The sequence below is a fragment of the Hydra viridissima genome, unplaced genomic scaffold (assembly GCF_058129835.1).
Source record: "Hydra viridissima isolate aposymbiotic clone 2 unplaced genomic scaffold, HvirCarnegie_v1 scaffold_9, whole genome shotgun sequence".
In the NCBI taxonomy this organism is placed as follows: Eukaryota; Metazoa; Cnidaria; class Hydrozoa; order Anthoathecata; family Hydridae; genus Hydra; species Hydra viridissima.
The window spans coordinates 16,776,127-16,799,401 of NW_028324308.1; the positions used below are offsets into that span (position 1 = coordinate 16,776,127).

General features: G+C 30.8%; 2 protein-coding genes and 1 pseudogene across 2 annotated transcripts; 2 read left to right on the top strand and 1 right to left on the bottom strand.

The window, feature by feature from the left end:
• Positions 1–2,144: 2,144 nt before the first annotated feature.
• Positions 2,145–4,310, bottom strand: LOC149884316 (uncharacterized; annotated as a pseudogene).
• Positions 4,311–8,288: 3,978 nt separating this feature from the next.
• On the top strand, positions 8,289–9,599 carry LOC145194331 (zinc finger MYM-type protein 1-like). The gene has a single exon (XM_080071960.2). It carries the CDS (start codon positions 8,289–8,291, stop codon positions 9,597–9,599), a length of 1,311 nt encoding a protein of 436 aa, XP_079928086.2.
• Positions 9,600–15,331: 5,732 nt separating this feature from the next.
• Positions 15,332–22,696, top strand: LOC145185148 (actin-related protein 3). The gene is made up of 13 exons (XM_090098161.1): positions 15,332–15,542; positions 18,385–18,440; positions 18,869–18,937; positions 19,041–19,090; positions 19,194–19,235; positions 19,320–19,592; positions 19,703–19,846; positions 19,925–20,035; positions 20,132–20,194; positions 21,176–21,268; positions 21,371–21,496; positions 21,849–21,932; positions 22,055–22,696. Exons 1-13 carry the CDS (start codon positions 15,499–15,501, stop codon positions 22,148–22,150), a joined length of 1,251 nt encoding a protein of 416 aa, XP_089954287.1. The 5' UTR covers positions 15,332–15,498; the 3' UTR covers positions 22,151–22,696.
• The last annotated feature ends 579 nt before the right edge of the window (positions 22,697–23,275 follow it).

Below are 23,275 nucleotides of genomic sequence, written 5' to 3' on the forward strand. Positions count from 1 at the left end.
ATTGTATCCAAAACTGCATTTTAGATGAAATGTTACATTTGTATTTCTCCAGATATTTAATAGAAAATAAGAACTTTTTTTTATTGTTGGTGAAGTTTTAAAAATGTAGAGGAAAGTTTTTTTGAAAAATTGAAAGGTGCGGTAACTTAACACTATATGTCCTCTTGTTAACGTAAAATTTAGAAGAAAGAACGATTGTTCGAAACGATCTCACAAAAATTCGATTTCTTCATGAAAATATCCGAAAAGTTCTCGTGTGGAGCAGTTTTGCCAAATCCAGTCTTTTGACATTTGGTTTGTGACTTGAAACCATAAATTTTCACGCTGAGACCAGGAAACCCGCGTTTTTGTGTTTCGTTTACAAAAACCAGAATTTATAAAAATTCGAAATGTTTGTGAGAAGATTGTATTTTTTTTATAAATATTTTAGCTCAGATGTTTGACTTACCCTTGATATGCCTCTCAAATTCTTGACAAAAACATCTTTTGGTGTTTTCATTAAGTATTTCAGGGGCATATCTAGGGTAAGTCAGACATTTGAGCCAAAGTATTTTTAAAGAAAATATCTTAGAATATTGTCAAGAGCTTGCAATCCCGAATTTTAAAATTGAAAAACTAATGAGTCCTGGGATCCCGGAATTATCATAGTATTCATAAATATAAATTATCGTAATTATCATTCATACATATTACATATAAATTATCATAATTATCATACATACGTATTACATATAATATCCACATGTAAATTAACTAAATACAAAAATACGTTTTTTTAATCAACGGCAAAAATATTTGTAAAATGAAAGGCTATTGATTGCTGTATAACATAAGAAATTCATTTTATAAGAAATTCATTTTATAAGGAAATACGTTATTTTTTGTGTTTTTTGAAATATGATTTCAGGAATCACAAAGCATCTAAAGTTTTATCACCCAAGCATCCTCGAACATTTGTACCGAATAGTCCGGTGAAAGAAAATGCTCGCTTAGACCAGTGATATTTAAGTTCTAAATATAATTTCAATTTCCATTTTTACTTCGTTCTTGTAGCATTGATTTAATTTCTAATTTTAATTTTACTTCTTTTGAATCAGTTCTGATGAAATTAATTTCAGTTCAGTTCTTATGATTTTAATCATTTTAGTTCTTATTTCAGTTACTAAATCAGTTCATATTTTACTTCTATCAAATTTTACAGCAATTAGTAGTCCTAATGACATACTTTTTTTGAAAAAATTAAAGTGTAGTCTTGAAGTCTACGAATTTGGGTAACTTGTACTAGTTACATTCATTTAAAAAAAAAATCTTATGGCTCCTTCCTGGGCCTTAAAAAAAGAAAAACTTGCCCCACCCCGGGGTAAGTTGGCGCAAACTATAAAAAAGATTATTAACGTATTAGTGAGTAAAAATGTATAAAAATTATTTATTATTTCTATGAGCTAGTAGCAGTTAGTAGTTTGAATATGAAGCCAAAACAACACCCCACCTTTGTTCCTGGTAACAAAACAACACCCCACCTTGGTTCCTGGTAACAAAATCCCCTAAAAAAATTTTTTTGTAAAAAAATTCAAATGTATTTTTTTTGTAAAAATAAATTTTTTCAATATTGTTAGAAATAAAAATTTAAAAAAAATTAATTTTATAAAGATATTTTTTGTTTTCCAGCTTCCCCTGTGAAAATTTTGCCAATAAACCCTAAAAGCTTTTCAATAAATTGCCTAAAGATCCTGAAAAACGACAACTACTAAAACAGCCTGACTGATAATAGTAAATCAATTGTGACTGGAATATTTATATTAGTTTTAGTCGTAGGACCCAAGATGAAATGGTCAATTAGGAAAGTTCCCTGAGATTTCTGATACTTTTTGATAAAAGACTCTGCAGATAAACGCAATTCGTCAACTTACCCCTGCTGAAAACTAGCCCCGGTCTCCCCTATCATTATTTCAAGAAATAATGTAATACATAAATTTCAAGAAAAATATTTAAACAATTTTTTAACTTAGTAACCATAGTAACCACCTTAGTAACATCTAAAAAAGGATAAAAATAGTCATAAAATAGTCATTCAATGATTCAATTGAGTTATAATAAGAAATTGAAAGAAAATATCTGGTTGAATTTAAATTACAAGTTTTTGTTCAGTTTCGTAAAATTCTCATCTCTAATGATTTTTTCATTCGATTGTGGTGACCAACAGTTAAAATTCCACAAAGTGAAAATATCCTTTCTACAAACGCCTGTGATGCTGGGGCGGACAGTAAATCTTCAGCCAAAATTGCAATCTTGCTATACTTGCTTTTGTTTTGTTTCCAAAAGAGCAGGCCGTTACTTGGCAGCGCTTCATCACCGCTTATGTCTACCAAATACCTTGACAGCTGACTTGCAACAGTGATATTGTCTTGGTTATAAATCTTTCCTTCTTTTGTAAAGATTTTATTTGACAAGAACTTAAAGCGCTTTATGGCAGCAAATTCACATTCAGATCCATTTGACTCAGCAGCAGCTTATAATTCTTGTTCTACTCCACAAACTTTTATTATATAAATCTTTGCTGCATGGAGCAAGGTGCCCATTTCCGATGTGAGGATAAAGACAGCAACGGTTGGATCTAACAAATATGCAGCAGACGGAAGAAGATTAAACGTATCTGAGTCCGGCTGCAGAATTGTTTGAAACCGTTGACGTAGATCTCCAAGAAGATTCGCTATCAAAGACTTGCTGGTAGGATATTCTTGTAAATAGCATTCCAAATTGAGTATAGATGGTAGAACCTGTGAAAGAGACTGGGCATCGGTCTGAAGTATATCTGTTTGTACTGCAAAGGGTTCCAAAAGTGAAGAAATGTTTTGAAAACGAACCCATTCACTTGCTTTAAATGCGTCTATTCCTAAATTTAAGTAAACCGTCTGAAATTAAAGTTTACTAATAACAATTGTAATAACTGATAATTATCATTGATATACGTCTCTTTTTTCCATACTGTTGCAATGTGATTTAAAAGGCAGGGTAAAGTATTTCCGTGTTATTAGTAAACCTAATTTAAAGACTATATACCCTGTCTTGTTTTTTAATGATAATGAACTTCTTACAATTTATAACCATTTTCGTTTTTTTAGTTTATATAAGGTAAGACGCAATTTTGTAGACTTAATAAAATTCCGAAAATAATTTATACACACTAATAACATAAATAATAAAATAATATGTACCAATTTCTATAAGAACTTCATTCACCGATGTCTTTATTTTAAACAGCCGGTCAATCATCTGATATGTACTGTTCCATTTTGAGGTGCAGTCAGTTATCACAGACTTCCCACACTTGTCAATAAGTTTCTCAATTGCCACACTTGATTTCCTAATTCTTGATACAACTTGTCTCATTTCTAAGGTGGTTGCACTATAATGTTCATAAACTGGTTTTATGAGAAGCTGGAGTGTGTGAGCCATACAGGGCATTCGACGATATGGAATATGATCTGGCAGAAATAAATCAGTTTGTTCTGACTGAGACTGGATCTCTTCCTCATCAGTTTCATGTTCAGACTCGTCAGATTCAAACTCATAAGATTCAGATTCGTCAGATTTTTTAGCTGCATACACTTCCTGTAAGAGCCTGATGGCTTAAATCATATTAGACCCGTTGTCTGAAACAATCAACATAACTTGATTTTCTCTAATACCCCACTGGTCAAGACATTTCTTTAAACATTCGGCAAGCATCTCACCCGTGTGGGGATGTTGGAGTTCTATCAAATTTAGGAAAGCATGTCGTGCTTTATCAATGGTGGTGTCATAGAAACAAGCAGATATTCCAAGGAACGATGCTGTGAGACGCTTCTTCGTCCAACCATCAAGACAAATTGTTACTTTGCGTGTACGATTCATCAAGTCTTTCAGTTGTGCAGATTGTAGAAGAAAACGCTCGTTTATCCGCTTGTTCAATGTTGCAGACCCTGCAATATAAAATTTAAATCAGTTAAAATTTAATGCACATCAGTTTGTGTTTTTAGTTACTATAGTGTTACATTAATGATACTATAAATACAGGCAAACATTTAAAAATTGTTTAGCATTGAATGAATTTAAAACAATAATTTAAAAATTTAGTTGTGTTAATTATAACCTGGCAATTTAAATTTTGGGTCAAAAGTTTTTATCATCTTTCAAAACGACGGCTGATCTAGCAATACCATTGGATAGCTGGTATTAACAATCATTTCAATCACGCTATCCTGACGCAATTGATATTCATTTGATTCCGTTGGCCACGCGGTGATTCGGTGTTCAAAGCACTCTCTTATTGTCTGAGTTTTTGTCTTTCCACTATTTCGGGAAGATATAGAATTGCTGTCATCAATTTTACGTTTCAAAAATATTTTTTCTGCATTTCGTTTTTTCTTTTCATCCGCGTAACATTTGTGTGTGTCTTTATGTATTCTCTGAATGTGCGCCACCAAGTTACTGGAATTTTTTCCGGCAAGAGATGCGCCACATACGCTCTCATTAATTATGTCCTGTACTAGACACGTGGATTTGTCATTTTTTTCATCGTAAACGAAGAATTTCCATACAAGACTGTCACGCTTCCTACCAGCCAACAACCTTGATAAACTCATTATTCTGTTATTAATTTGCAACTCTTAAGAATCTTTAGATGTTTATTTTATTTTACAACAAAAGATTGAACGCATTGAATTTATACTTAACGTAATGACAAGCACGTTTTGTGGTCCATTGATACATTCTATAATCATTCCAAATATCATCGTTATGGTCAAACATGTGCGCCAATTTTAAAGCAAGTATGCAAAATTTGTAAATTAATTGTCAAAAAAAACTAATTAGTGTATCGAAATTTCTTTTAATATTCAATAATTTTCGTTCGGTAATAATTCCTAATTCTATTCCTATTTTCGTTTTTTGATGCTTATATTCAATTCTATTTCAGTTTTCGTTCTTCAGATATATCCTAATTTGAAATTTTTATTCACATTAACGAAATCAATTATTTTTACTTCTAATTTTACTTCACGTTAATGAAAATATCACTGGCTGAGACTCGACACTTGTTAGTCTGAACGGACATTTTCTTTCACCGGACATTATCTCTTCAATAAGCATCCCCATTTTTAAGAAGTATTATTTCTTTTTGTATTTTTGACAATAACATATCACATGTATTTTGTTGTTTTACGTAAGAGTCGTATTGTAAAACGAGTTTAATTTATTAATTTATTATAAGAGTATTGTTATACAAATATGCGATAAACACAAAGAAGAGATCGTGTATCACAGCAGGTGTATCACAGCAGGTGTATCACAGCAGGTGTAATGAAGCAGGTGTAATGAAGCAGGTGTACCACAGCAGGTGTATCACAGCAGGTGTAATGAAGCAGGTGGTAGAAGAGTTCCTCGAGTCTGTTGTCGTTTGACAGGTTGCTTCATTAGGGTGAGGTTTTGATGATCACGCTATTTATACATATTAACCAGGGGGACATTAACTGTTTTATGACGATTTTGATTACCAAAACATATTTAGCTGCATCGAAGATCTTTAATAGCACGATTGAGTTCATCTTCAATATTCAAAGGATTATTTACGCACTTAGATACCGTTTCAAGTGCCTCAAATAAATACGGTGTGTAATTCTGCAACATTGATGCTGTTTCTGCAACAGGATTGGGAACTGTTAGTCTTTAGTGCAACTTATCCAAAAAGTTTTCGATATTTAAATGAAGAAGGAAGTGTAAAAATTCTCCCTCAACTTAAACACTGCATCAGGATTCACGGAGGTGAATTTCAGAAGCCCACATGTATCAGTTTGGTGTTCATGCATGCAAAAAATTAGAGCTGCCATTTCTCGTTTAAAATATTGTCGGCGTCCTTTATCTTGTTCAGCATAAAATTAATGCCAATTTTGGCTTTATACAGGCTAATAACCCAAAAACAAAGCGTTTTTTATTGGAACTAGAGCTGTAATTACCTCTGGTAATATTATTGCTTCATCATGTGATAGGCAAATATAATTATCTTAAACTGGGTAAATATTAATTAACGCTTTTTATATAAAGTTTTTTCAACAAGTTAAAATTTCTCAAGTACTAATAGAAGACTGCTCCATCTTGTCTTGCAGTCCATTATCAGGGAATACTGGTTACTAACTTCAGCTTTTATAAATTTCTGTTAGATGTCATCATTGATAGATAATTGCCTAAACATTCTCATCATTTTTGGTACCTTTCTAACTGGCCCATTTTCATCTTCTTTAGACGAGCCACTATCAGAAAAGTTATCCTTAAAATCTGTTTTAATTGTTGCCAATTCCTCCTTTTGATAAAAAAAAAAACCTTAATTACCGTTAAAAGATAATTGTTGATTTGAGATCAGCAACTTTTTTCATACTACTAGCTCCATCAGTCATCATATCGTTGCGTGAATCAAAATGACGACAATATCGTTGCGTAAATCAAGACTATGCTCTTTAAGGATTTTTTAAACTAAACATAATTTACACTAAGGCTAACTAGCAAGTCTTAGAACTTTGTCCATCATCGTTAATACTTATGTAATTGCGATTTCGACTTAATACTCATTCGTTAGAAAACAAAGAAATGTCTCTCCTAAACAGAATTCTGTTTTCTTTTCTCTTCAACTCGATGAACCATACCTTGTCTTGCTTTTGCTGTACTCTACTACATAATTGAGAATTTCATTTACTGATAATGGAGGAATTTTAAATCCCATGGCAGCTAGGGTGGCACTTTTTTGAACAACAAATTACATTAAATAAAAGACCATTAAACGCTATCAGGGGGATAGATTTATCAGGAAGTGATTTTTCTTCGGTTTCCAAAATTGATAAGTATTATTAGTTTAGTTTTCTTTAGTTTGATGTGCTCACTGGGGTAGAATTGGTAGAGGTTGTACTTCCAACTATAATATCAAGACATTCATTTTTTTGAGTTAAGTTCTCGTTTTAGGAGGCCAAAAACCAAGGTTTCTTAGTGTTTAGCTGACTCTGCGTTCGACGTGATACGCCTTGACACCATAATTAATTCAATAGATAAATTAAAAGATAATTTAAAATATTTACCAAACTTGTTGTGAAGACATTGCATTGATATCCCGTTTGATATAACTTTTGTTATGTATTGCTGGTATCAAATAGATCCAGAAGATTCCAGGAGTATTCTCTAGACAAACTAAAGTAAAGATTGCAACTCAGAAATCCTTAAATATAACGAGGTGGACAGAATCTTCAACAATAATTTTGTTTTGTTTGTTGCAATTTTTTTTTTATTTTAACAAAACTTTAAAAAGGTTTTATTCGAAAATTTCACAACAGGTGGGATTGATAATACTGGGATTTATGCTAATGAACTAGATTTGAAAAAAGTTGTTCGTTTTGTTACTTAAGAACAAGAGGACAAACTGTTTTAACGTTACCGCACAATTTAGAGAGTTACTACTTCCATTACTTTTTTTTAAAGATTTTAATTTGCAGCTAAGAGTTTTGATCAGAAAAATAACAGACTCAATTTCAAAAGGATTTTAATGTTTTACTTCTTGTTACCACGCAACAATACATTCATACTTTCAGTTAGATTTATAATTTGCAGCAAAGAGTTTTGATGATCAAAACTCTTTGCTGCAAATTAAAAATCTTTAAAAAAAAAGTACATCGAGGTTTTCAAGGTGCATTTATTACTACAGCCTTTAGAAAATATAAGGATTTTAACGAATGTGCTCGAAATCACATGTCATCGTCATGGCATATGTGTTCTCAACAAGATGCTGAAAACTTCATGGCAGTGAGAAAAAATCCAAACAAGGAAATTGTATGTCAGCTTGACGATTCTGTAAAACGCATTGTTGAAGCAAACAGACAGAAGCTCTTTTCTATCCTTTCAACGATTTTGTTGTGTGGAACAAATGATTTGGCTCTGCGAGGGAAGGAAGTAAAGGAAATATGCATCAGCTATTGAACTTTCGAATTGAGGCTGGTGATAAAATTATAAAAAATCACCTTGATACTGCTGCAAAGAATGCAAAATATACATCACATCAAACCGAAAAAGAATTGATCAAAATATCTGAACAGATTCTGGTAAATGATATTGTGTCAGCTACAAATAACTCCATTGGATTCTCAGTATTAGCTGATGAAACAGCCGATATTTCAGGGACAGAATAATTATCCATTGGAATACGCTTTGTCGACCCAACAAAAGAGCAAATGATTCGGGAAGAATTCCTTGGATTTGTTCCACTGAACGACATGTCTGCAGCTTCAATTTCCGACGCCATATTAAGCAAGTGTTTATCATTAGGTCTCAATTTAGATCGTCTGTTAGGTCAGGGATACGATGGTTGCTCAACCATGGCAGGAAAGGATAACGGCGTCCAATCAAGAATTAGAATGAAATATCCAAAGGCGGCTTTTGTTCATTGCTCATCACATAGACTGAACTTGGTTGTAAATGATCTGAGTGCACTTCCGCAAATTCGCAATACAATTGGTACTATCAAGTCAATTATTGCATTCTTCCGTGAAAGTCTTAAGAGAAGGTCAATTATACTCAACGTTCCTCTTCTTTGCGAGACTCGATGGACTGCAAAGTATAAGAGCATACGAGTATTTTGTGATAATTTTGACCACATATTTACCCAGTTGGATGTGATATCTAACGAAGCAACCGGAAACACACGTCAATTGGCACATCAGTTGTTGTTAGCATCCAGCTCAACAACTTTTTTATTTGGACTAATTATCATTTCATTTTACTCAGCTCTCCTGGAACCCTGTACTCAAGCACTTCAAGCCATTCAACTAGACCTTCCACAAGTACAGAGGCACATTCATGAATTGCTCTTGGTTATAAATCTACACCGTAACAAGGCAGATATGCATTTCAGTGAAGATATCTACAAGAGAGTGATCCAGTTGTCTGGAAAGTTGTACATTCAACTAACACCACCAAGGCAATGTTCAAGGCAGTTATACCGAAACAATTGTGGAGCAACGGATACAAATGTCGAGGAATACTTTCGCCAGGCTATGTATATCCCTTATCTCGATTCATTAATCGATTCGCTTCAAACGCGGTTCTCAGAAGATAACATTGCTCAATTTAACCTTTGTTTTCTTCATCCTGCAAAGATGAGAACTTTAACTCGTGAAAAATTCATTGAGAAAATGTCAACTGTCAATGAAGTATACAAAATTGATAATTTTAAACTCGATAGTGTAATTTGGTTTGATTTTTGGGCCATTCAATCTTTTAAAAACACAATAAACGAATTCACAGATTTACTACCAAGGACTGTGTTCTACCCTGCTGTTCGTGAAGCTTTGCTCATTTTAATAACACTGCCAACAACAACATGTACTGTAGAAAGATCATTTAGTAAATTGCGGCGCGTGAAGACTTGGCTACGATCAACCATGTCCAATGAGCGTTTTTCTGGGCTTTGCATGCTGAGCGTGCATCGTGAAAAAATACGCTGCAGAAAATCTGAATTTATGGAACAAATTGTAAATAAGTTTGGCAGTGAACGCAGACGACTACAATTTCTATTTACTGAATAACAATGATTTAATTCTTGTGTTTTTATTTTTACATTTTCTTTAATTTTTTGTTGTCACTGGTCTGATAAAATGACTTCATTAAGTAATAGATTTATGTTGTTTTTGAAGTATCACTGTTGAATTTTATTTTACCCCCCCCCCCCCCCCTTGTAAAAAATCCTGCCGGCGCCCATGTTTTGATCAGAAAAATAACAAACTCAATTTCAAAAGGATTTTAATGTTTTACTTCTTGTTACCACGCAACATTTATCATTCATACTTTCAGTGCATCAGCAAAATGCAAAAAGTCATCTTACAAAATGCAACAGTTTTTCGCTTATTTCAACAATAACTTTCTTTTTTTTCTGCCTTAACATATCGTTGGCTATATTTTTTTTTTAGGAAATAACTTCTTTTGTCACCCACACTCTCATGTTCTAAATGTTTCTTACTTTTTACCATTGACAATGTTCACTCGATCGTTCTATTCTAGATTGAACTGACGTTTCAGATCAAGGGACTTGATATGTTTGAAACAACAAAGATCAATGCTTCGTTTGCATATTCCAATTTGTGTTTGGCAATATCAAAAATTGATCAACAGTTCAGGGTACCTGAGAACTCGATGCAATGGCAAGCTAAAATTTGTGTTAATATTTATATAAACTCGCTTAATACAACTTGCCCAAAAATCATTTGATTGGTCCCTGATGTAAATGACGCTTGATAATTCTTGTACAAATTTATGTAAGTGATATGTAAACTTATTTTCTTTTCTTCTCCTCTTGCTTAGTTTTCAATGGAATTTAAGCACGTGCACCTGCTAAAATGGTATGAAAACGAAAGTAATGCTCGTAATTCTCGAAGGAGATTTTCCAACAATACAAAGGTAAAAGAGCTCACATATCTTCAAAAATTTCTCCATCCAGCAAACACCGAAAAGATCCATTAAAAATACTTTTTTTGTTCTGAATATACAGAATTTACCCTTTTTACTAATCACCATTACCTCATCCCCACTCTTACCCCCGTTCACAAATCCTACAATCTCTAAAGAATTTCAGTATGCAACACTACTCTGTTAGAAATCAAGTTCTATATTGAACAGTCAAATAATTGCTGAAACTAATTACACTTTCTCTTCCACTGAGGCACTTCCACTAAGGCACTTCCAAGGAGGGACACTTCCACTGTGGCACTCTCTAATACATTTTCGTTTAACCACAAAAGCTTTTTCATATGAACCCAAAGAATCTCAAATAAAAGCATCAGTTAGAATAATACCAGAGTGGAATTCACGAATTAAAATTGAAAACCAACTTGATAGTTTTCAAGCCCCCTGCATGGTTAGTCTCCGAAGCCTTTCAAATCAAATTAATTGTGTTTTCGGACAAATTTAAGACTTTTTTTAAAGTGAAATGTTGTTTGTTTGTTTTTTTTTTATTAAAATAAAATCTGAGTTTAATAATCTCAGTAGCTCTAAATGAAGTAAAAAATTATTTTCCATTTATTTGCAGAGAAAATCGCCTATTTTCTAACTTCATCTTCCTGTAGAGATGATTTTTTTAAACTTTTATGAAAAAATCTTTTTTAGGTTTTTTATTTTTGAGCTTGAAATAGTCAGTGCTTCACAAACTTTATGCTAAAATGGGTCTCTTTAAAAAAGTCTAATGCTGGCTCCTCACACCCAATCCTCACCCCCTTTCCCCCATATATATTAATAAAGCTTCAGAGCTGCTTGGCCAATATATCATGAATAAATTGAGAGAAGTTTGAATTTGTTACCAATGGTATAAAATATTTATGCAAAAGATATTTAAGATTTTTAAGTTTGACAGGTTTCAATAATGATAACTACCATAATTAAACATTAAAAAAAAGTGGTTTAGTCTTTTGAGAAATTAGAAATAGAAAGTAATGCATCTAGTTGATAAGACCGTTAAAATATTTACCCAAAATGCAATTTTTAGATTTTTTTTTTAAACTTAGATTGAGTATGCATAAAAAAAGCAAACCATAAAAATGTATCAGTAAAAATATATTTACATGTACAATGTTAATAACGTATATATGACGTATATGTGCGCATCCTAATATTTATATGATGTAGGTGCCATGTAACATAAAATGATATTTTAAAGCAAATTAAAATAAATGTCACTACGAATGAAATAATTATATTAATTGCCTTTTAAAAAAGAATAAAAATTAAAAGATAAGTAAAGATTATTTGCATAATAAGTATAAATATAATATAGTTTTTACTACCATGGAAAACAAAACACATTTTAAGAAACTCAATGCCACACGAACTCTTTCAAAGACTTTTATGAGGTACCAATATTTCTTTTAAATCCGTGTGTATATCTATAAATACGGCTCTAAATTACAGTTTGTTGAAACTATTTCTGCAAAATGATTCGTTTACACAGATTGACGGATTAGTTTTACTACCCTAAGAATTGTTTCAAACGCCTGGGTGATATATTGCTTGTTAAGCTGTAAAATGTAAGAAATATAATTGTTATTTGAATATATTCAATTATGCATCTAGATCATTACCAAACTATTACGATGAACAGCCATTTTCCTAATACATTTAGACCACCTGTTATTTCAGTTTACCATATATTTTTATGGCTTAATTATATTTTTCACATTTTTTGAAATTTTTAATTGTTTAATCTTTATTTTAGTTCGTCAGATTCATTTTACTCTTCCTCCCATTTTAAACGTTGGGAGAAAATGAGTTATTAATTTTAGTAATTATTACTTTTAAAATACATTTTATTTTCTAAATTTTTTTAAAATAACTTCTTTAAATATAAATTATTTAAAGGATAACTCACTATTTCTTTAAAAATTAATACTAAAATTTTCGGTAATTTTTACTTTTAGAAAAAAATCAATAACTTTCCTTTTCACGTTTAAAATGGGAGACAAATTATTAGAGACCCTGAGAAAAGAATTACTAGTATTAATTTTAACCTCTAGTTGATAACAATTTATTTACAAAGTTATAAGATTCCAGGGAAAAAAACTACGACAGCTCGCAGTTTTATACTATTTTGTTTTATCCCTTTAAGATATTGTGCAGAATTGCTGTTCGGTAAAATCCGTTAAACTTATTTTTATAAGAAATTTTAAATAACAAACTTATGTATGAAAATCAAACCAAAAAATTTGCTGTTTTAAACGCATAAGGAAATCTATTTTAACAAACTTCAAAAACTTGATTAATCTTAAAAGACTGATATAGACTGATATATTCGTTATTCTTCGCTATTATTCGTGATAAGCCTAAAAACGAAACGCCGATGCTTAGTTATTTTTGTTTCGTAAATACGCAAAACCTATCTAGGTAGGTTCTCAAGTTTTAAAGCTTGTAAAATGTTTCAAGAAAAAAGAAAAAGCTGCTTAATACAAAAATTGTTGCGTTACAAAAGCACCCTGCTCATCCATTACCCTTAAAGCTAAAAATCGTAATTGGTTTTTATAAGGGACATGCAAGTTCGTGTTTAAAACCTGATAAGTTAAAAAAAACCCGAGTAAACCTGAACTATTTGGCTACAAAATATTTGTAGGGGTTGTTGTGAAACAATGACAAGTCACACTTTTTCCAAAAATAAGTTTTTTTTTATCATTTTTATAGTCATAGATTGTATACTCAGCTACCAAAAAGATATTTAAGTATGATTCTTAAGCATGGAGCAACAATCTTAAAATCATCTCACTGTAAAATGTGTTGATTACGAAATTTTGAGGTTATACAATGACATGCCTCACAAAATGGCGTCGAAACGTCAATACGTGAAAACGGTTTCTGCTGGTTTTAAAAAAAAAGTTCAGTGGTACAAGTAATGATTTTGATGATAGTGATGCTGATAACGACTATGTCCCTGATGGTATTGAGAATATAGCTTCAAATCAACAGGTAGACATTAATTCTTATTTTGTGGCTTGTTATTACATTGTATTTAATATTATAATACAAGAAAAGTAGTTTATCATTGTGGCTTTTTATATTAATGTATATTTATTTTAGAGTAACATTTCATTCAAATCTGTAGATGCTAGAGATTCTGTTGAATTAACAGTCTACAAGTGAGTTAGTTATTCTTGTAAATAAACCACACATACAAGCGATGGTAAAAGATTAGATTTCGTTAATGCAGTTTCCTAAAATACTAAGGTTTTATATCAAACACTACGTTGATAAAGATGAGTACAAGCAAGCAAATGTTGCAAAGAAAGAAAGATCGCTGTAGGCATCACTTGCCGAGTTACAGCAGAAATATATAACATTAAAAATATCAAAGAAAAAGATTGACAATATTAAAACTTTATTACCGTATATACCGTCGATACATCTCCAATTTTACAACAATTTTTCAAACCATAAGTTTTTCGTTTGAACTCGCAAAATTTGAAGAAAAAATTTAATTGCTTTCTAAAAACCTAATAAACTTGAATTTCAAGTTTATGACATTATTTGGTATTTGTATTAATCAAGCTTATCAAGTTTTTCGAGTTCATCAAATTTTTTATATTTTCCTGTTAAAGAATTTTATTCTTCCTACTTTTAATTCTTAATTATTCTTACAAAAAAAACTTTTTTTTTTTCCAAACAACAAAAATAAATAAAAAAATTTGAGTTACTATCACTTAACTTGTTTTTAATCAGTCCGATACTGACAAATTAAAGACTGAAAAAATCAATATTCTCTCGGACATAATTTTTTCAACATTGTTCGCATGAAAGCTTGTTCGTTTGCATGTGAATGCGCCGCCTGACCTAGAAAGAACTCTTTCTGATGATGGTAATGAGGCTGGAATACAAAGATTTTTCTGTACAAGTTTTGCGAGATGTTAAGTGTTGGCCATCAGCGATGACCAACTCTTTATGATGCTGATGATGAGGCTAGAATGCAAAAAAATTTCCATGTAAGTTTTGCGACAAGATGGTAAGTGTTGTCCATCAGTCTCCATCATTTCAATATCTTTGTGTTTCTTGATGCCACTTTGTGTTACTTACTTTGTGTTGGATTTCGGACTGGCTAAGACAAAAATTTTGACTATCTCAATAATGACAGTTCACTGGAGTTGTTCTTTAACTTAAAGTACAGCTCCAGTGAACCGTCATTGTAGTTTTCAATAATTAGTATTTTTTAATTTATTTTTAAACAAAGCCGATTTTTATTTTTACTTTAACATTACACAATTAAGTTTTTTAAACTGTCATGATATTAGCATGATATTATCAAATATTTAAAATGCTTGTAACATGACGATTCAGTATTGGATTGATGATATCCTCAATAATTATTGTGTTTGTTAAATAACATTGTTATAATTTATAAACTTAATAAATTTATGAAACTCGATAAATTTGTGTAACTCGATCGAAATATTTGAGTGAAAATGAAACTTGATAAACTTGAACTCGAATTATTTGAAAAATTTTACTTAGACAAACTATCTTAAACTTGTATCGAAAACTTGAATCGAAAACTTGAATCGGAAACTTGAATCGAAAACTTGAATCGAAAACTTGAATCGAAAACTTGAATCGAAAACTTGAATCGAAAACTTGAACAAACTTTTTAAACTCGAAAAACTCGAACTCGCCAAATTTCACGAACTCGCATATGTTTATTTTTTTTGTTTGTTCTGTTCATAAAGCCAGACTTCAGGTTTCTTGTTTTGGAAACTGGAGGCGAAAAACACTTAGCCAATTATATTTTAATTTTTTTGTTGTTATCGCCCTTATATTTCGCCATTAAATCTGACGGTATGCGAAGTTCCTGAAGGAAGCAGGCTACTCTATAACTTTAAATTTGTAATTTTAATATTAAATGGATTTTTAGTGTTTACTAAGTTTATAAAAAAAGTTATCTGTTCTCCTATTTAACATATCAAAATGGCGATGCGACAGCCAGCCTGCGTTATTGATAATGGAACCGGGTGAGTTTTTAAATTTGTTGTTGTTGTTTCCAGATTGCTTGATGTTTATTAGTGACAAGGTATTACCTTTACTCATCTGTTTTATTTACTAAAATGTTTACAGGACGTTGAAACAATTTCTTAAACCTTTGTTTGCAATTATTTTAGTTAAGTTGATCAATTGCAACAAATCTTACCACTTTAAACACAATCAGCAAATCCAGTCATTACTATAAATCTTTAGACTAAAACCAACATCTATAATTGGGTAAAGATTGGGCGCTTCACACACACACACACACACCCCCCCCCCCCCTTTTAAGATTGATTATGGTAGAGAATTTTATGCTGACTAAGAATTGTATAAAAACAGGTCTCAAAATCAATAGAAAGTGTTCTAAACTGAAGTTGAAAGTACAAAATTATACGACAAATCCCTAATATTCGCCATCTTGAATATTGATTTATTTTTGCCTAAAAGTTATCTTTTAAAAGCATTAACAACCTGGTTTTTATTTTTTCATAATAAATATTATAGTTAATGATACATGATAATTCATTTATGTTTAAATTATCACGCCAATTTGCTTTAACTGGGATTCTTACTTGCTGTCTAGAATATCTTATCATTTTTATGAAATAAGTTGAAAAATTCTTTTATTACTTATGTATTAAAATGAACTTTAAAAACAATCAAAATTATTTATTTGCAAAGTTTTTATTGTTTAAAACTATAGACTTTTTTTTAATCCTTCAAGTTAACCCCCATAAAAATATATCTTAACTATGTCTGTCATACAAAAAGGAATGTTTTAAGATAATTTTTCTGTTTCTTCATTTTTCTACATGTCATAGCTCTTCAAAAACCAACAAACAAATCCAATAATCCTAATGCCTAGGATCGTGCTAATTAAAAATGGCTATTTTCATAGCCACATAGCTTCATTCAGCAAATTTTTAGCAAAAACTATTAAAGAATTCCATTTTTATTATTCAATTAAAGTTTATCTTTTCAATTACTTTTTTCTTTAATAATGCAAAATTTTATTGAAGAAATAGTCCCAAATTCTTTTATAAAATTAAACTTCTCAAAAAAGAATCACATGTTTCACATGAGTAAAATGTTTTACAGCTCTTTTGTATATCTGATTACACTAGAAAGAACTTTCGCGCCTACAAAAATCCAAAAAACATTTTTCTATAATAAAAACCAGGCCGGTACTGTTTTGCTTTTAAGAACAAAATCAACTGTAACGTTAGTTTATTCAAGATGGCAAATATTAGGGATTTGTCGTATAATTTTGTACTTTCAACTTCAGTTTAGAGCACTTACCATTGATTTTGAGACCTATGTTTTTATATGATTCTTAATCAGCATAAAATTCCCTATCATCATAAAAAAGGGGGGTGCAAAAGTCAAGTAGCGCCAGAGATTGCACTATATTTTGGATCCTAGTTGCATTTAAAAAAAAGCAACAACAAATTTGCTAAGAAAGTTAAGGTAAAAAATGTTTTGTTTAAACTTGAATGCAAATAAAACTGGTAAAACTATCTTTTACACTTTATTTTCAAATTGCTTTCAACTAGCCAAAATGTGACTCTTTAATACACAAGCAAGAATTTACTGCTATTGAAAACAAGTTGAAACAAGCAAATGTTTAAGAAAAATAAAAGTAATCTAAAAAGTCTGTATTAGTCTTACAAGAGATGTCTTCATTTCAGTTTGAATTTGAACATTGCATGTTTATTGGAGCCACATTGACAAATTTTTACAATTCAATTGAGTGCTTCCGAAATCAATTTTGTCTACTGCACTATTTAATTTAACTTTAAAATTACTCTCCTTTGTTTTATTAAAATGTTCAATGTTTACATTTCCTTTAAAACTGGTTTTTAGGTACATAAATTCTCACTCAAGTTTTTATTTAAGATTTAAATTGTGTAATTTAACCCTAGCTTGCAATCGAATTGGAAATTCAGATCGATCTGTGTCATTATTAGTTAATGCTATTTAAAGGATTTTCATATTATCAAAGTAGATCAAAGTCAAATAAGAAGAGAAAGAAAAAGTTAATGGAGTCACCAAATAACAGCACAGATATGATTATTGCTTCTAATTGATAATGCAAAGCAGATTATTGCCCAACTGTAATGATGCTTCAAATCTTATACTTACATATATAGCAAGTAGCAAACAATTCTAAGGACTTTGTGTGTTAAAGTTGAAATCAAAGTAGATATCACTCTTCAACATTTCTAAATTACAGCAAATATAGTTATGCTTCTTTTTGATAACAGGTGGTTTTTAGTTGGAGAGTTTTTAAAGTTAAGAGAACTCTCTGCTTTTCCAATGTTATATATTTTGCAAATTGAAAATGTGTACGGCTAGTTTAAAGCAACCTAATATTTATGCTGCAGTACAAAGATATCAAACAAGATCAACAGTAAACCATGAAACCTCTGTGTTCAATGAATGTTTTCAATCAAGTCTTAGGATTTGAAGATATTGTTGGAAACAACTTCAGCAATTTGATGTTTTTTAACACATATCGTCAATCCTTGCCTATCAGAAATTGTTTAATGTTTTTATGTGCAAAAGTAAAAAATACCTGTTCTGAAATGATACAAAAAAAAATTCCTCAAAAATCAATTGGTACAAAAGCTTTTAAGATTAAGATGATGATATTCTATGCTCTTTTCTTCTAAAAAAAATTTCTAATCGAATTGAGAAATTTGACAACTTAAAAATACTTGAAAGCAAACATTTTACTCATCTTTTTGTAATTGATGATTGATTTTGTGCAGCGATATTGTCTCACTTAAAGTGAGTTATCACACACTATAGTATTGTTATTTTTTACAGTTACACAAAGATGGGTTTTGCTGGAAACACTGAGCCTCAGTTTATTGTTCCATCAGGTATACAGAGTTTTTAAAGTGTTTATGTTGTTTAATAAAATTTTTTAATGAAGGTCTACACTCTAGAATTCATGTTAAATTTTATTCCTGTAGTTTTATTGTTCAATATATAGTTGTTTGATTTTAATGAACAACCATAAGTGATTTTTTTTTTCTTTAATGAAATTTCTGCATAGAGAATGTTGTTGTTAATTAATCTCACAAAAAGAGCTTTTTAAAATGGTTACTCAGTTTTCATTTGTTGTTAGTCAAGTGAGAAGATTAAAATATTTTAATAAGTAACGCTGTCTAATACTGATTTAAAAAAATATTTGTGTTTTTTCATCAGTGTTAGACACTTTTATTAACCAATAATGAGTGCTGGAATTATTTCAGGAGGTTATATAAATTCTGCTGACCTGTTTTGGATTTCTCTTTATCAAATTTAGCAATTGCTGTAAAAGAAAGTGCAAATGTTGGAGGCAAATCAACTTCTTTTAAAGGCGTAGATGATTTAGGTGAATGGTTTATTAAATATTTTTATATGCTAATTTAATGCAAATTTGTTTGTGGTCAATTTTATTTTTAATATTATGCTTAAAAAATGTTTTTGTTTTTCAGATTTTTTTATTGGTGATGCAGCAATCGATAGACCCTCCTATGCTACTAAGGTAAAATAATACGCCATGATTATTAAATAATAGGAAAGATTAAAGTTGTTATATTAAATCATGAGTCAGGCTTAGTTAGCTGTAAAAGTTATTTTGTGTTTAGTGGCCGATTCGTCATGGAATTATAGAAGACTGGGACTTAATGGTATTTTTAGTATTTAGCGCTAATTTTAAATATTGTGTAGCTAGTAAACTTGTTTTGTCATAAGTAATTTAATTTCAATTAAAGGAAAGATTTTGGGAGCAATGCATTTTTAAATATCTTCGAGCAGAACCTGAAGATCATTACTTTCTATTAACTGAACCTCCATTAAACACACCAGAAAACAGAGAGTATACAGCTGAAATAATGTTTGAATCTTTTAATGTTCCTGGATTGTACATAGCTGTGCAAGCTGTTTTAGCTCTAGCAGCCTCATGGACATCAAGGCAAGTCGGGGAGCGCACATTGACTGGTACAGTTATTGATTCAGGTGATGGTGTTACTCATGTTATTCCTGTGGTAAGTGTAGAGACTTATTATTTTTACATGTTTTAATGTTTACATCAGTAAGACATGCTAATGCATAACAAATATTGTCTGTTGTTGATTTGTAAAGTAAAATATTCCAGGCCGAAGGTTATGTTATTGGAAGTTGTATTAAACATATTCCAATTGCTGGCAGGGATATCACTTTCTTCATCCAACAATTATTAAAAGAGCGAGAGACTGGTATTCCTCCTGAGCAATCTATGGAGACTGCCAAAGCAATTAAGGTAACAACCATTTGAGATAATTAAGTAGTTGTCAAGTGTATGAAAAACTAAGGTATAAATTATCTTTTTTTTTTACAGGAGCGGTTTTGTTATACTTGCCCTGACATTGTGAAAGAATTCAGCAAATATGATGCTGAGCCTTCAAAATGGATTAAGCAGTATGATGCAGTTAATAATATCACTAAAAAGGTATTGTGTTAATATTATCGTAAGTGCTTTGATTTAAAATATACTTTAAAATCCCCAATACCAATTTAGTCAAAAATGTTTTCAATGTCTTTTTAGAAATTCTCTATTGATGTGGGTTATGAGCGTTTCCTGGGACCAGAAATATTTTTCCACCCTGAGGTAGATTGGTTTTTAAAAAATTTTCTTGGCCTTCCAATTGTATAGTTAAGATATCAATAATTAATTAATTCATTGGCAAATTTTAAAAGTATATGTACATTTATTGATTATCAGCCAGACAATCCATTTTTATTATTAGTAATAATATTCCAACTCTAGAAATAATCTATTTGTAGAATAATTGATAGATAAACAACAGACCAGACTGCAAGTTAAGATACTCTGCTTACTCTAACCCGTTGACCCATTGATTGTAAGGAGTTCAAATTTTTAGCACATGGACTTTAGTTTGGTTACGTTTTGTACAAGAAAATGTGTCTTTAATGGAGAAACTAAGGAAGAAGTCCAGCAAATGTTTTTACATATAATAACTTTATATATTTTTTCTTCTAATATATTTAGTAAAAGACATAGTACTGATCAAAAGTTCAGCATACTTAAGATTTAAATGTTCTTCATTAAATTTAAATTTCAAGCAGCAAAAGTTCTTTTTTGTTTTGTTGTTGTTATGTATCCAAGTACAAAGTGATCTCTAATGATGAAAAAAAAAAAAGCTGCATGCCAATTAATTTTTTAATTTAAATTCAGTTGGCTATTTTTGCTGGAAATTTGATGGAACTTACAGCAAAAATAACCAAGTGAATTCTCCAGCCAACTTTTCATTAAAATACAGTGATTTTAATCAACACTGATTTTGTTGAAAAGTTGGTTGAAGAAAAAAAAAGTGCAGTAAAGTGTAAGATTTTTAGCTTAAATGTTTTTAAAAATGTTTAAAACCAAATCCATAGAAATTTCTCTATTTTGCTTTCGTTTTCTGTAATTCCATAATTCATCTAACCAATTATGAAAACACGTCAATACCCATAAATTATTTTCAACGACCTTGTTTGTCACGGCTTTATAGATGAACGTGAAACTCCTTGTTAACAAACCAAGTGGTGTAATAACTCTTAGTAGTTATAAATTATACTTATCTTTTAGTTTTCAAATCCAGATTTCTCTACATCTATATCAGAAACAGTTGACAGTGCTATCCAAAATTGTCCAATCGACGTTCGCCGTGGTTTGTATAAGGTAAACGTGGTTTGTATAAGGAGTATTTTTTGTTTTTTTTTCTCTGTAAATTAAAAAAATGACGTTTATCTCTGTAAATCATAAAATTACGATTTTGTTCAGAATGTTGTACTTTCGGGCGGTTCAACGATGTTCAGAGATTTTGGGCGAAGACTTCAAAGAGACTTGAAGCGTGTGGTTGATTCAAGATTAAAAGTCAGTGAAGATTTAAGTGGTGGCGCAATTAAGGTACTTAAAAAAGCTATTTTTTATTTTTTAGTAGCTACCGTGGTGTGACCTAACAAAGTCCTATGCTGTAAGAAATTCCCGATGTAACAAATGATGAATTTTAAAATGTAACACAAATATTTGGGGAAAATAGTTTTTTTTATTTTAATTAGATATCTAGTTATTATTTAAAAGTTATAAATTATAAGTAAATATTTATTTTGTAATATACAGAATTTATCATTTGTTACATTAGGACTTTCTTACAGCATAGGACATTGTTAAATCACGGTAAGTATGCTTTTGACCAAAGGTTTTGTTACACCACGGTAAGAATGCTTTAGTATAAAACATAGCATTGAATCTTTTACAGCCCAAGCCCATCGACTGTCAAGTCATCACGCACTCAATGCAGCGATATGCAGTGTGGTTCGGTGGAAGCATGTTGGCATCAACGGTAAGAAAATTGAACGAACGATTTTTTTCATTCCGCTAAAATGTTAAATAGTTCGATTAGATTTGCCTTGATTGTTGAGACTAGTCGAACATTTTCTAAGATGAACCTTTAACTTATTTTAGCCTGAGTTCTACCAGGTCTGCCACACGAAAGCACAGTACGACGAATATGGTCCAAGCATAGCTCGTCATAACCCAGTTTTCGGTGCAATGTCGTAAAAGAGCCCTCACCCTCTTTGTCGCCAAGCATAAATATATATACGAGTGTTTTGAGAAAGAAATTTGATAAAATATCTTCGCGTTATAATCGAGTAATTAAATGTGTAAACCTTTTTTTGTTTTTTGTTAATTTATTACACTTAGGATTTTTCTGAGAAACTTTTTCATAGGTTATTTTTATATTAATTTTCTGTACTGTTCTTTTTCTACTTGACTTGGTTAAGTAAAGTTGCGTGGACCATAAAATAGTGACAGAAAATCGTAAATATTAAAATAAAAATATTCGTATTTTGATATTTTTCTTGTTTTTTGGTTTTTCGTTCTTTCACCTCTCTTTTATGATGTCGTTTTACAAACTCTGCGAATTGACTCTGTGTTCCCCTGAGTGTTATGATTGGTCTACCTTTTTGTTATTGGTGTCGTATTTTAGTGAGCGAAGAACCTACATTCGATTTCCCGAAGCTTTGAAACTTTTTTTTAGTTAAATAATTTTGTTGTGACATTTTAGTAAAGAAGTACAATTCATTTTGTTGTTTTGCCGATTTATTTCAAGTTCTTTTTTTTTATTTGACAAATTCTTCACTCGACCTTTTTCAGTTAAAAAAAAAAAGTCAGAAAACCACGGGTTGACTTTTGGAATTAAAATTTCAATTTCGTTTGAATATGCAGTATATTTAAATTTGATACCAGTTTGAGACTGGGTTCTGATGATCTCGAACTAAGTGAAAAAGTGTGAACCGTTATTTTTGCTTTCAATTTTTTGTAGCCAATTGTTAAAAGCCATTTTAGAATTTTTTTTCTGTACAAAGTTTGCTATGAAAACCATTTTCGTTTCCTCGTCTTAGAACTTCGTTATGAGGAACAAGATTTTCTTTTTTTTTTTTTCCATTTCATTTTCGTGTAAAAAATTAGATATTTACGTTATTAAAAATTGGATCTTTCCTAATAAATTAAACACCAATATTTACTTTTTATGACAAAAACTTCTCTACACATCAGTTAATCAAGATACAAAAGCATTGTGCTGTTTGTTTTGTATACAGAAAGATTAGCACAATATTTCTGAACATGTTTTTTGATCGTAGTAATGGAATTTCCGAAACCGTTACCATCAGGTCTGAGTGA

Coding starts and splice junctions, on each gene's coding strand:
- LOC145194331 (XM_080071960.2), top strand. CDS start 8,289: ATGTCTGCAGCTTCAATTTCCGACGCCATATTAAGCAAGTGTTTATCA.
- LOC145185148 (XM_090098161.1), top strand. CDS start 15,499: ATGGCGATGCGACAGCCAGCCTGCGTTATTGATAATGGAACCGG. Junction 19,847..19,924: donor AGACTGCCAAAGCAATTAAG/GTAACAACCATT, acceptor TTTTTTTTACAG/GAGCGGTTTTGTTATACTTG. Junction 21,497..21,848: donor TAAGTGGTGGCGCAATTAAG/GTACTTAAAAAA, acceptor AATCTTTTACAG/CCCAAGCCCATCGACTGTCA.